At 49.3% G+C, this 12,418-nt stretch overlaps 5 protein-coding genes across 5 annotated transcripts; 3 read left to right on the forward strand and 2 right to left on the reverse strand.

The window, feature by feature from the left end:
• Nucleotides 1-346: 346 nt before the first annotated feature.
• On the forward strand, nt 347-2,696 carry BO83DRAFT_390507 (alpha-galactosidase; the record flags this gene model as incomplete). Its single annotated transcript, XM_025532860.1, has 2 exons — nt 347-1,104; nt 1,157-2,696. 2 exons carry the CDS (start codon nt 347-349, stop codon nt 2,694-2,696), a joined length of 2,298 nt encoding a protein of 765 aa, XP_025386082.1.
• Nucleotides 2,697-3,756: 1,060 nt separating this feature from the next.
• Nucleotides 3,757-5,067, reverse strand: BO83DRAFT_341574 (NRS/ER protein). The gene is made up of 6 exons (XM_025528627.1): nt 4,959-5,067; nt 4,806-4,908; nt 4,452-4,746; nt 4,270-4,392; nt 4,145-4,222; nt 3,757-4,090 (listed from the first exon to the last, which is right to left on the reverse strand). Exons 1-6 carry the CDS (start codon nt 4,993-4,995, stop codon nt 3,836-3,838), a joined length of 891 nt encoding a protein of 296 aa, XP_025386083.1. The 5' UTR covers nt 4,996-5,067; the 3' UTR covers nt 3,757-3,835.
• Nucleotides 5,068-5,735: 668 nt separating this feature from the next.
• Nucleotides 5,736-6,928, forward strand: BO83DRAFT_364519 (dTDP-D-glucose 4,6-dehydratase; the record flags this gene model as incomplete). The annotated part of the gene is made up of 3 exons (XM_025529625.1): nt 5,736-6,191; nt 6,238-6,443; nt 6,495-6,928. Exons 1-3 carry the CDS (start codon nt 5,767-5,769, stop codon nt 6,926-6,928), a joined length of 1,065 nt encoding a protein of 354 aa, XP_025386084.1. The 5' UTR covers nt 5,736-5,766.
• A 2,125-nt stretch (nt 6,929-9,053) lies between these two features.
• On the forward strand, nt 9,054-10,948 carry BO83DRAFT_364520 (histidine acid phosphatase; the record flags this gene model as incomplete). The annotated part of the gene is made up of 7 exons (XM_025529626.1): nt 9,054-9,277; nt 9,335-9,419; nt 9,477-9,525; nt 9,590-9,718; nt 9,771-9,804; nt 9,856-10,113; nt 10,164-10,948. Exons 1-7 carry the CDS (start codon nt 9,112-9,114, stop codon nt 10,946-10,948), a joined length of 1,506 nt encoding a protein of 501 aa, XP_025386085.1. The 5' UTR covers nt 9,054-9,111.
• A 139-nt stretch (nt 10,949-11,087) lies between these two features.
• BO83DRAFT_379961 (protoglobin family protein) lies at nt 11,088-12,319 on the reverse strand. Its single transcript, XM_025531629.1, has 3 exons — nt 12,188-12,319; nt 11,838-12,108; nt 11,088-11,783 (listed from the first exon to the last, which is right to left on the reverse strand). The coding sequence occupies exons 1-3, from the start codon at nt 12,300-12,302 to the stop codon at nt 11,261-11,263; spliced, it is 909 nt and encodes a 302-aa protein (XP_025386086.1). The 5' UTR covers nt 12,303-12,319; the 3' UTR covers nt 11,088-11,260.
• Between the last annotated feature and the right edge of the window lie 99 nt (nt 12,320-12,418).

Here is a 12,418-nt window from a genome sequence, read left to right on the forward strand (position 1 = left end):
CATCCGGGGCAACTCTGCGGCCAAGGGGGAGAAACCTACTGCAATGAGCTGATCTTGCAGCTTAAACCGTCGAGCCAAGCCGAAGACGGTGCAATAACAATCCCCAGGTTGTCCCCTCTTCTCCGCCCAGGTAGTCTTGACGAGCATGGCAGGATGATCCCAGCCACCTTAGGGAATAAGGCGTGGGGGTGCCAAGCCGGCGCTGGGAAAGATGGCCAGCAACAACCTGGGATACCCTCCGATATTTCCCCGGATGCAGTCAACCCCGTCCGGGGTTAAAAGGACGGTGAGAGGAAGGAATGCTTGACTCACCCACCACAAATCATTACCATGATCGGGTCGTCCCATGCTGTGGTGGCCCTGGGCCTCTTCACATTATACGGTCGTTCTGCAGCGGCTCCCGCAGTTGGGGCTTCAAATTCACAGGGTATGTCATGCGGGTCGTGAGGGATGCGACAACGCCGCATCTTCAATCAGAGTGCAAGCTGATTTTATAGCGATCGTTGCGAATGGCACTGATTTTGCGTTGAACGGCGACAATGTCTCATATCGGTTCCATGTTAACAGCACCACCGGAGACTTGATCTCTGATCACTTCGGTGGTGTCGTCACCGGCACAATCCCATCGCCAGTGGAACCCGCTGTCAATGGCTGGGTTGGCATGCCTGGTCGAATCCGTCGGGAGTTCCCTGACCAAGGCCGTGGTGATTTTCGCATTCCCGCCGTTCGTATCCGGGAATCGGCAGGTTATACTATTAGCGATCTCCAATATGTGTCGCACGAGGTGATTGCGGGTAAGAATGCTTTGCCTGGCCTGCCAGCCACATTTGGAGATGCACAAGACGCTACGACTTTGGTAGTCCATCTCTATGACAACTATAGCTCCGTCGCCGCCGACTTGTCATATTCCATATTCCCAAAATATGATGCCATTGTCAGGAGTGTCAATGTGACTAACCAGGGCCCGGGTAATATCACCATCGAGGCCCTTGCAAGTATAAGCATCGATTTCCCTTACGAAGACCTTGACTTGGTCAGCCTCCGTGGTGACTGGGCCAGAGAGGCCAATGTTCAGAGAAGCAAAGTGCAGTATGGCATCCAGGGGTAAGTCGCTTATCATAGAACCGACAATGTGACGTTGCTGACGAGGGATTAGGTTCGGAAGCAGCACTGGATATTCCTCTCACCTTCACAATCCTTTTTTTGCCATTGTAGATCCAGCTACTACCGAATCGCAAGGCGAGGCATGGGGCTTTAACCTTATCTATACGGGCTCTTTCTTTGCCCAAATAGAGAAAGGATCGCAAGGTTTCACCCGGGCACTGTTGGGCTTCAACCCAGATCAATTGTCATGGAACCTTGGTCCTGGCGAGACCCTAACCTCCCCGGAGTGTGTTGCAGTATACTCGGACCAAGGGCTCGGCTCAGTGTCTCGCAAATTCCACCGACTATATCGAAACCACCTCATGAAGAGCAAGTTCGCCACTTCCGACCGTCCCGTTCTCCTGAATAGCTGGGAAGGAGTTTATTTCGACTATAACCAAAGCAGCATTGAGACTCTGGCCGAAGAGTCCGCTGCCCTGGGTGTCCACCTCTTTGTCATGGATGACGGCTGGTTTGGGGACAAGTACCCTCGCGTGTCCGATGATGCCGGGCTGGGAGACTGGATGCCCAACCCAGCGCGCTTCCCAGACGGGTTGACCCCAGTCGTGCAAGACATTACGAATATGACCGTCAATGGAACAGAGTCCACAAAACTTCGTTTTGGTATTTGGGTGGAGCCCGAGATGGTCAACCCCAATTCCACTCTCTACCACGAACATCCGGACTGGGCGCTTCATGCTGGGCCCTACCCCCGTACCGAGCGTCGGAACCAGCTCGTTCTCAACTTGGCGCTCCCGGCTGTGCAGGATTTCATAATAGACTTCATGACCAACCTGTTGCAAACCCCAGGGATCTCCTATGTTAAATGGGACAACAATCGGGGAATACACGAGACTCCCTCCCCGTCCACCGACCACCAGTACATGCTCGGGCTCTACCGGGTGTTCGACACTCTGACCACCCGCTTCCCAGATGTCCTGTGGGAAGGATGCGCCTCAGGCGGCGGTCGATTTGATGCCGGTGTGCTGCAGTACTTCCCCCAAATCTGGACCTCCGACAACACCGACGCGATCGATCGCATCACCATTCAATTCGGGACCTCACTTGCCTACCCGCCATCGGCAATGGGAGCCCACCTGTCCGCGGTTCCTAATGCACAAACTGGTCGCACTGTGCCTATTACTTTCCGCGCTCACGTTGCTATGATGGGTGGCTCTTTCGGCTTGGAGCTTGACCCGGCAACGGTGGAGGGTGACGCCATAGTCCCCGAGCTCCTTGCACTGGCGGAGAAAGTGAACCCCATCGTTTTGAACGGAGACCTGTACCGGCTACGCCTGCCTCAAGACTCCCAGTGGCCTGCCGCATTTTTCGTGTCCGAGGATGGCGCCCAAGCTGTTCTGTTCTACTTCCAGGTCCAGCCAAATGTCAACCATGCCGTGCCGTGGGTTCGGCTACAGGGATTAGACCCTGAGGCGCAATATACTGTTGATGGTGACCAGACTTACTCCGGTGCAACGCTGATGAATATGGGGTTGCAGTATAGCTTTGATACGGAGTATGGTAGCAAGGTAGTTTTTCTGGAGCGGCAATAATCAGAGGAATAATCGTCATGTACATACTCTCTGTGCCTAGCCGGTTCGGGCCAAAAGCACTCAAACTAGATCTTCTCGGTACTATATACATAACTGAAGACAGGCTGAGGATAGAGTACAGTGATAAATTTCAAGTGCGCGTGTCCTGCGGTCAGCAAAGGCTGTCTTGGCCGACGTCGTAGCCTTGCCTGAAGGAGCCGCCCGCAGGATATTCAGGATATACAGGACTAGCAGAGTTTAAAAAGGTGACGGAGCTGATCACAAAAGTCTTGAAAAATTGTGTGGCGGAATGTGCAGGATGTAGCCACTTACCATTATGGTAAGGCGTTGTCAATGTGCTTGAGTGGTTAGCCGTCAACTCCAACCATTTTTTGCAGGATCCCTCACATTGGATGTTTGTCCATCTAAGCTGATGGGGATGTGAACCATATCCCGATGATGCATGCCACTTTGCGACGATTCCAATTATGACCGCGAGACAAGCTGGGGATGCCTCATTGGAGGAACCTAAACGATGAAACGCAATCAATGTCCAGTTAACCAATCAGCTTGCACAGGAGACTTTCTCCCTGATCTTCACAATTTGGTGGTTGTACTGCCCCTGCATTCCAGCTGCTGGCGGCCCAGACCGCAAGGCGATTAACAGCATCATTGGCTGAAGCCTTGTCCATTAGTGGGCTGCACCACCCAATGAGTCAATGATACCTTCGGCCTGTCGTTCCAATCTGGCTCTCTACATGAGAAGTTTATCTTGTGCAACTTGATCGCGCGGCACCCAGTCCTAATCAGGATACAGCTGCGCCCGCATTTAATACGTCTCACGCCAAATGACACCTTCTCATTTCGTCCCGAGTGACCCTTTCTTATCGGCAGGCTAGAAGAGATTGTCCGGTACACAGCCGGCCCATTAGGTCGTTTCAAATGGGCATGGGAATACGGTCTTTATTACGTTCTGACAGTTTTGGACTCAAGCACAGAAATCCAGTTATCATAATTATTAGACTTTACGAGAAAACGACTCTATTCACCCTCAATTTTCAACTCCCAGAGAAACCTCTAAGATCACAGGTACGAATGCGCAGAACCAAATGTCCACTCTCACTGTCCTTATAAGCACAAAACCTTCCGTAGACCCGGTATTATACATTCAAATTTCCGCTTTCTTTGATCTTGATGAAGGCATCCTCCATTGCTTCATGTGCGGTGGGAAGCGTATATCCATATTCAGACAGCTTCTTTTGAAGCTTGCCAACATCAAGAGTTGTGTTGCACCGTGGAGCCATAAGAACCTTTCTCTGCTCTTCTTCGGTGAAGTTTTCCCATTGAAGCTCAGGCCATATATGCTTCTTAAGCAGATCCATGACCTCATTGTGGGTGAACGGCCCAGGATTGGTCTATTCCATTACATTAAGTTAGACATGAAACTTAAATCCATCGAAAGGACTTACAAAGTTGTATATTCCTGTTTCCTTATGTCTAGCGAGCAAGATCATGGCAGGAATCAGGCTGGGCAAAATGCTCCCTGACTAGATCATTGTCAGTACTAACTGAGGTAAGGGTGGCTCTGACTTACATTCGGGACGTTGATCAACTTCTTGTACGAAGCAAGTTTGGTAATCATGTTTTTAGGTTGCAAGTCTGCGCCAATAGGGTTGCGGATACGGAGGATCAACACATTGGAGTAGTTCCTCAAAACCTACCAAGGGGTAATCAGCTGCATTGGTTTCTCAAAATGGAAGGATGATGCAAGCATACCTTTTCAGATAAAACCTTCGTGTTGGAATAGAAGCTTTTCGTAAAGTTTGGCTCATCCTCCTCTGTATAGCCAGGACCGTCCCATGCATGGTCCTCATTGTAATCGTAGATGCATCCCGACCCCAAATGGGTGAGGTGCACGTCATGGATGAAGCAGCAATCAGCCAGGTTCACTGCACCGAGTATGTTGGAACGAATTGTTTCCTCTCTATGTGATTCGCACCAATCCACGTTGGGATCACCGCGTTTTCCTGCGGCATTGATGACATGGGACGGTCTTACTCTGGCAAGCTCACTGAGTGCCACTAAATCAGAAAGTGAAGGAAAGATTTGTAAGGGGTAAGAAGGGCAGACCTTAGAACCTCTTCTCGGTTTTCTATTCGTGCTTGGGAGACAACCAGCTCATCACTCCCTCCTCTTACGGCATCCTGAATTTGGCCGGAAACCCAACCGTTGCCTTTAGACGTCAGACGGGATGTAGACAGGAATAATGATAAGAACACTTACCGAATAGAAGAAATCTAGTGGGTGCTTGACCTCCCATAGTGTAAACTCTTTCGGTAGACGTAGTATCAAACAGAGTATCTTTCAGCTTATAGCAGCGGTGAAAGTTGTGTTCCTTACTCAATGATGTAAGTATCTTTCCCATGGATGGAGAGTAACGCACGATGCTTATATAGATGAGGCCCTGCTTTAGGTCCGCCATCCAATCTCAAATGGCCCAGGTTCACATGTGTGGAATTCCATGTGTCGTCACGCCACATTATCCTTCCAACGTACGTATCCTGAATTGTCATATAGTTTACCAAATCTAGGTCCTTGCAGATGAAACTGGATTAGTATACGTCACTAGAAGTCGTGTATTTTCACCGTCTTAGACAGACATTGGCTCGTGATATATGGCACACGCTACAGAACAATTCCTGAAGGCATTGAGAACCAGTAATGTAAAGTTCACCATCCAACTGTTCAAGGCAACAGGGGAAGTAATGATGTCAAAGTCTCATATTGGGATGATAAATGACGTCTGGGAAAGCTCCTCCCCCTTGTTAATAGACCAGATGATGTCCTTTACAAGGCGGATGCATGGATTAAGTTGAAGAAACCTGAAGTAACGAGCTATTACAGGGTATGTGAATGTCATACCGCTGCAGGAAGCCTGGTTCTTCGAGTTGAGGAGGCTCACCGTGGCAATAACGCGGTCCTAGCATATATACCTACCCTGATCCCCCTAATCTGTGAGTGTACTCCCACTGAAATTAGTCATATCATAAGCATCGAAGAGAACGTCCCATCTCCAAAGCCTTATTTCACCATGACTATCACTACAATCACTCCTATGACCAAAGGTCCCACAGACCGGCCAGGTTGTGAGGTGAAGAATATCATGGTTACTGGAGGAGCAGGATTCATTGGATCTTGGATGTGCCATCACCTTGTTCATCAATATGGAGAACAGTATAGCGTTGTCTGCCTTGATAAGCTGAGCAATGTGTCTACCTTGAACAATCTAAAGTCGGTTCTGGACAGACCCAACTTTCACTTTGTCCAAGGCAATCTCCATGACAAGGAACGCCTGATCAAGATTATGGACGAGTACAACATCGATAGCGTCATACACTTTGCAGCAGAGTCCAGTGTTCAGAAGTCATTTAGCGATCCTGCTGCTTTTGTGGACATGAATGTGTGTGCGACGTTTCGGTTACTGGAAGCAATGAACGCCCATGGAAAAATTACAAGGTATTTACTTCAGCAGCCGTTCTCAATTATAGCTGATGGTTCATAGATTTGTACATGCCTCGACTGATGAGGTGTATGGGGAAACATGGGGGGTCAGTGTGGACGAAGACACGCGTATGAACCCTACCAATCCTTATGCCGCTAGCAAAGCTGCAGCCGAAATGTTCGTCATGGCCTATCGAAAGAGCTTTGGTATTCCCGGCATGATTCTACGGTGTAACAACATTTATGGACCCTGTCAATACCCCGAGAGTAAGGCTAGTTGCCCCATTCCCCTTCATTAATACTGACATTTTCTTACAGAGCTCATCCCCAAATTTGCTGTGCTTGCCAGGGACGGCCAGAAGTTGACAATCCAAGGCAACGGCAGCCGTACTAGGAATTTCGTTCATGTCGCTGATGTAATTGCTGCATATGATATGGTTCTTCATAAAGGCGTTCCCGGGGGTGTTTATAACGTCAGCTCATCAGACGAAGTATCAGTGCGTGATGTCGCGATTGGAGTTTTGAGAGAATTTGGACATGACAAAAGGGGAGAACTTGATAAATTCATTGTTTCTATTCCAGATAGGCCATACAACGACAATGACTATGTTGTCAAGGGTGACAGGCTCAAGGAACTCGGATGGTCTCAAAGCGTCTGCTTCAAGGAAGGACTAGCCGACACGGTCCAGTGGTATCGGGAGAATGGGGACAATTGGTGGAAGGAGGCACTCGGCAATCAAATCAGCGTGTGACATTAGCCTCCGAGGAGCAGTGATAATGAAGGTATACTTTCTTTTGGAACATGATGTGTCAGGCCGAATATTTCCACGCAAGTTGGATATAAATGTATGAGCGCGGTAGCTGGGGTGTCCAACCACAGTGATCTGGTCACTTTTGCGTAACGTAGAGTTGGAACACTCGTCATAATGTGCTCGTCCATTCCTGACAAACTCGCTTGCTACTATATATTTACAAAAAACTACAGACTATTACTCCCTCTGATCCCCGGCGGATTCATCTCTCGTCGGTAGCCGCTCTAACGTTGTAGCCGGTCATGAGGGTCGTGTTGCTGTTATGGATCCCCCGCCTCCATCCATCTGTCACCTGTGACAGCGTTGTAATGAGAGTACTTGAGATAACCACAGCCCATCTCGCCTTCTACTGGGGCCGCCTACGGTCAACACTTCTAATGCTATACCCAAATAACCATTTCGTAATTTAAATCACGAGTTATGGAGCGGGCGAAAATAATGACATGTCCTATAATGAAGGGAAAGCGTACACACGCAAGTTGCTGGTTGATCGCCATGAAGATTGGGACTATCTTTGCCATTGACGAGATAAATGTCTACTATGTCCGACCCTGAATTCCTAGGTCCCACATAAGGCGAATGTGTGCTACACTGGCCAGTGCACAAGGTATCGCGGAGATATCTCCCCTCCTGGAGTTCAATCACTGTCACTGGTTCTTTATCAACGCACATCGGATCAGGCACTGTATTCAGCCTGGAAGCCCGCTATTGAGCTTTAGCACGTACGATAATGCATCAGTTCCAGTATATCGGCCATTTCATTTACGCGCTGCGTAAACACGGTTTGTCAGAGATGGGGCTTCTTAGAGAGCAAATTACCATTGTAACATGTTTTCAACGCCTTGAAGACAGAGAGGTGGTGGTACTGAATTCCAATGCTCTGTCGAGGGCTAGTAATAGAGGTAAACAACAAAACGAGTATTACTCAGGATTTGGTCTCGAAGGAATGTGTACCGGAGACTTTGATGAGGAAAAGAGGTGTGTGGAGAATAGCAAGTCGCATTACTAGGTTGACCGTGTGAGTAAGACATGCAATGCTATGCTTGAGACTATTGGAGTGGACAGCACTCGTTTGTGTCAACGTATTAGACGCTACTATATAATCCGCTACTTCCGAGCACCAACCAGCCTATACAGATGACACGATCAAAAGATAGCACGGGTGTCTCAGCCGCCAAACACGGAGGACTGTTCAGCGCAAATATGTCAAATCATCCGGTCGCACATTCGGGACGCCCTCCCATCACATCAGGAGACATACAGTAAGAAGAGTAATAAAGGCAAATGTGGCATTTTACAGCTGTCAGTAGCCGGTTTCACGATCGATCCTGGAAGCAATCCACCCCTGGTCAGCTACTTGAAAGTACTTCAACCATGTTGTCTGCTTTAACATATACAATTGGCCTACCTGCTCGCTGGCTCCGAATTAATTCGAGGCGCCACATTGACCGGCTTCATTTGAAATTGATATGCCCGGGACACGTGGGCCGGGTACTAATACGCATCAACTCAGCAGTAGTGGTAATAAGATGCAGCCGTTCGCAACGACTGATTGATGGACTGGATTAACACAGCGCTCTATGTCACATCCTGCTCACATCGCTGATCTGTATATAGTATATCTATTGTCGCTATAGTCTAACATACATTTTATCAAGTATTCGTGGAGGTTGCCGTACCATAGTACTACTACCAATAAGGGCTTTGTTGTGGAACAAAAGATCATCGCAGTTGTGAACCTGGGAGTAAGTGTTCACGTTGTGCTCTATCTTATGCGATTGGCCGCCCCGCTCGGCAACCTCAAATTACTCTGAAAAGGCCGCTTCGCCTCGTTTGATTTCAACTTAATATACTAATTGGCACGTGGACGGACTATAGGACGGCAAGACGCCTTCCATCACTAGCGCTACTACTAGGAATACTTAGTCTTACCGGCGGACGCGACCGCCAACTGTATTTGTCCTACGACATGCGACGCTACTTCCTAGCAGCAGCTGCTTTCAGGGTATGAAGATCATATAAAGCGATCTATACATCACCAAACAGTCTTCCTTGCCCCTGAACCGTTGGATGGCACGCTGCTCGTTCCACTGTTCTTCCAGTCTTCGCTTTATCAAATCAACATGGTGAACTCGTTCAGGCCGTCGGTCATTTCTTCATGGCTGTTGATAGTGGTTAGCGGGAGCAGTGCCCAGGTCCTGGCTCCCACTAATGACATCTTATTCCCGTCGACCCCGACAAACCAAAACCCCCTACAATATGCCGGCGGGAATAGCCCTTACTTCGCTGGTACGAAACCTTTTCCTTCCATGCTGTGGCGATAGTGATCCTTATTTGAATTTCTAGGCCCCAATGTCTTCGGTATCGACAGTAGCGTTCCAGATAAGTGCTCGGTCCAGCAAGCGGCTTATGTGGTGAGGCACGGCAGCCGGTAAGTGCTCCACGACGTACTGCGCCCAGGTGTTTGAGCGTTAAGCTTGGACTGCAGCTTCCCAGATTCTGGCTCCTATGAATCATGGGTTGGTATTAAGGAGAAGGTCTGTTACTTCCGTCACAGTAATGTGTCAAGGCGCCGCCATTCATACTAACCTCCGATACTAGATCCAAGCTGCCGTCAATAGCACCGGCTTTGAGGCCCGCGGATCACTGGCCTTCATCCCAGAATGGACTCCAGTTTTGACCAATCCCAGCCTGCAAATGTCTCAAGAGTCAATGACAGGATGGAAGGAGGTGCCTGTCTCTTCACGAACATCAACATGGTATGAACACTAATTGTGTGTAGGCGACCGATTTGGGCTACCAGCTACGGGCCCGGTGTAAGACTGCATCCCCATGCTCATTTTCGTTCGTGACTAATGACATGACAGATCCCCACTTCTACGAAGATGGAACCCCATTCTTTGCATGGGCAAATGCTTACCAGTATCCGCTGAACGAGTCGAGAGTCGTTCAGACCGCCCGTGCCTTTGTCAATGGGTACCTCTACGAGTATGCCGACACCTACGGCACCGTGGTCAGCGTGAACTCGACCGGCTCCATCAGCGCTATCGGCAACTCTTTAGGACCCTCCGATATGTGTCCTGCATTTTCCTCAATCTCCAGCGGGGGAAATAATGTTACGGATTGTATGTCTCAGAGGAAGTCCATTCGTGCGACCGGGCTAACTCCGCGACAGTCGACGCTACCTGGACTCCCAAGGCGCTCGAACGCATCAACTCCCTCGTCAGTGGTAATCTCACCTTTGACGAGAGCGATATACTCTTCTTCCCCTATATGTGCGGCTATGAGAGTCAGATAACCGGACGTCTAAGCCCCTGGTGCGGAGTGTTCACCGAGGACGAGCTACGCAACTACGCGTATTCTCAGGATTTGAGCTACTACTACAAAGTCGGCCCTGGTTCCGTCGGTCCGGCCAAGGTGCTATTCTTACCTTTCCTAAACAGCCTGATGGACCTCTTAGGCAAGGGTCCGGGTCAGGTTGGAACCGATGCGGATGGTGGTAACTTCACGGTTCCCAACCTGATCATGGCCTTCTTGAATGACAATCAGATCGCGGAAATGACCGCTGCCATGGGCATCTTCGATGACGAGCCCTTCCTACCCATCGACAAGCTCCCCGCCCACCATCTGTATAATGTTGCCAATTGGATCACTATGCGGGGCACTGTTGCCTTTGAAGTTTTGAGTTGTGAAGTCGAGTCTCGACGCTGGATAAACGACAAAACCTATATCCGCGTACTGTTCAACGACGCGGTCTACCCCATCTCCCACTGCCAAGATGGACCAGGCCGTAGTTGCTTGTTGTCTGATTATATAGCTCTTCTCGGGGAGAAGACCAAGGTTGCGGGGAGCTTCGACGAATATTGCAACGTGACGGTGGCAGATGCCCCTAACCCGGTCGCGGGCGCCAGCTTCTTCACTGACCTGAGCCTCGACTTTTTGACCTTTGTCAAACCGTGATTGTGCCATTGCAACTACATTGTGGCTCTAGAGTGCACGCCTTATTTTTTTCATCTATAGAAGTCGTAAATTTTGAAAATATATACGAAGATCTACTTCAATCGTTGTCCGTGTTTGGGGTCTTCCTGTCAAACATGGCACAACCCGACCGTGGAGAAAATACCCGTGAATACCCGGCTGTACATACCTCACATCCATCATGTAGAGAATAGTTACATAGTGCATTTCTATTCTCTTGAAATTTGGCTCTCTACTATGTATGTCGATATCAACAGCCCCCCCTTTTTTTTACCCTGCATCGTGATCCTCACGTCACCGAGAGCAGCGACCAGACTCGGTATCAGACCAAACCTTTGTTTCGTACGATGGAGCATAGTCGGGTGAAAACGGGCAAGCAGGGTAGTCCGTGGCCGCTTGCTGTGTGTTAATGCTGATTGATGTGCGTGCAGTCGACTGACGGTCGGAGAAGATGCTGGCTGATTCTGCCTGGAAAGATGAGGTACTCCTTACGCTGCTTGTCTCCTCATCCCGCTGATCGCGTGTCTTCGTAGTGACATTGGTCGCCTTTGTTCCTGGCTTCTGATCTTGGTGGACTGCCTCTATTTCCGTCTCAAACTCGGCGCCATCCCTACATCGCCATCGAGCAAAGAGATCATTTTGTATCCAGATCACTTTCCCCAGTGCACGAATCAGCGCAACCCGGAAGGGCAAGGACATCTTCTCGCACCCCATCACTCCTTCGATGAGTACATCTTGAATGTACCCCAGACACGCGCCAATGTGTATGTATTCCACATCAAAGGAGATCATGCGGTCTTTCCCCGTATGCATCCGCCTGGTGGAGTTGTCAGTTGTCAAATTCCAGATTATCCGGCCCAGTCCGACCTACCCGACTTTATCAAGGTACGCCCAGAATTCAATCTTAGTCGGATCAGAACATATTCGAGTGATATACCAGCGGAGAAACATTCGGCGACATTGTATATAGGGGCTTTTGAACTCGGGATACTCGTCAAGGTCCTCCTCCACTGTTGTGCTGCGGGTCTTGAATACACGGGCTGTTATATCTGTCTCCAGGAGCTTGGAGTATACGCGATCGACAAGGATGGGTGCTAGTGCTTTGATGTATTTGGATCCTTTATTTAGTGCAATAACATCATCTGGACCATTGTGTCAGTGACATAGTCCGAACTGCCTATGTCGTGAAGACATCTAGACACGAAATACGGGACGACTGACCGGCAGTGAAGCCAATAAACTGTTGCAGATAGCGGACGCGAGCTTCAAGATCTGTATAGAGGGCTTTCCGATCGACATGACGCGGCAGAGCGCCTAAGCCGTTGTAGTCTGCCATGTTGTATACTAAAGCAGTGGACTGGTTGTGGTACATCTAAAGTGACAACCTAACTTATTGCCACATGGCACTCCATCCGGGCCTTACTTATAGCCTGCGTTGAAAAACCCATGCAA

Source organism: Aspergillus eucalypticola (assembly GCF_003184535.1).
Source record: "Aspergillus eucalypticola CBS 122712 chromosome Unknown BO83scaffold_19, whole genome shotgun sequence".
Lineage (NCBI taxonomy): Eukaryota > Fungi > Ascomycota > Eurotiomycetes > Eurotiales > Aspergillaceae > Aspergillus > Aspergillus eucalypticola.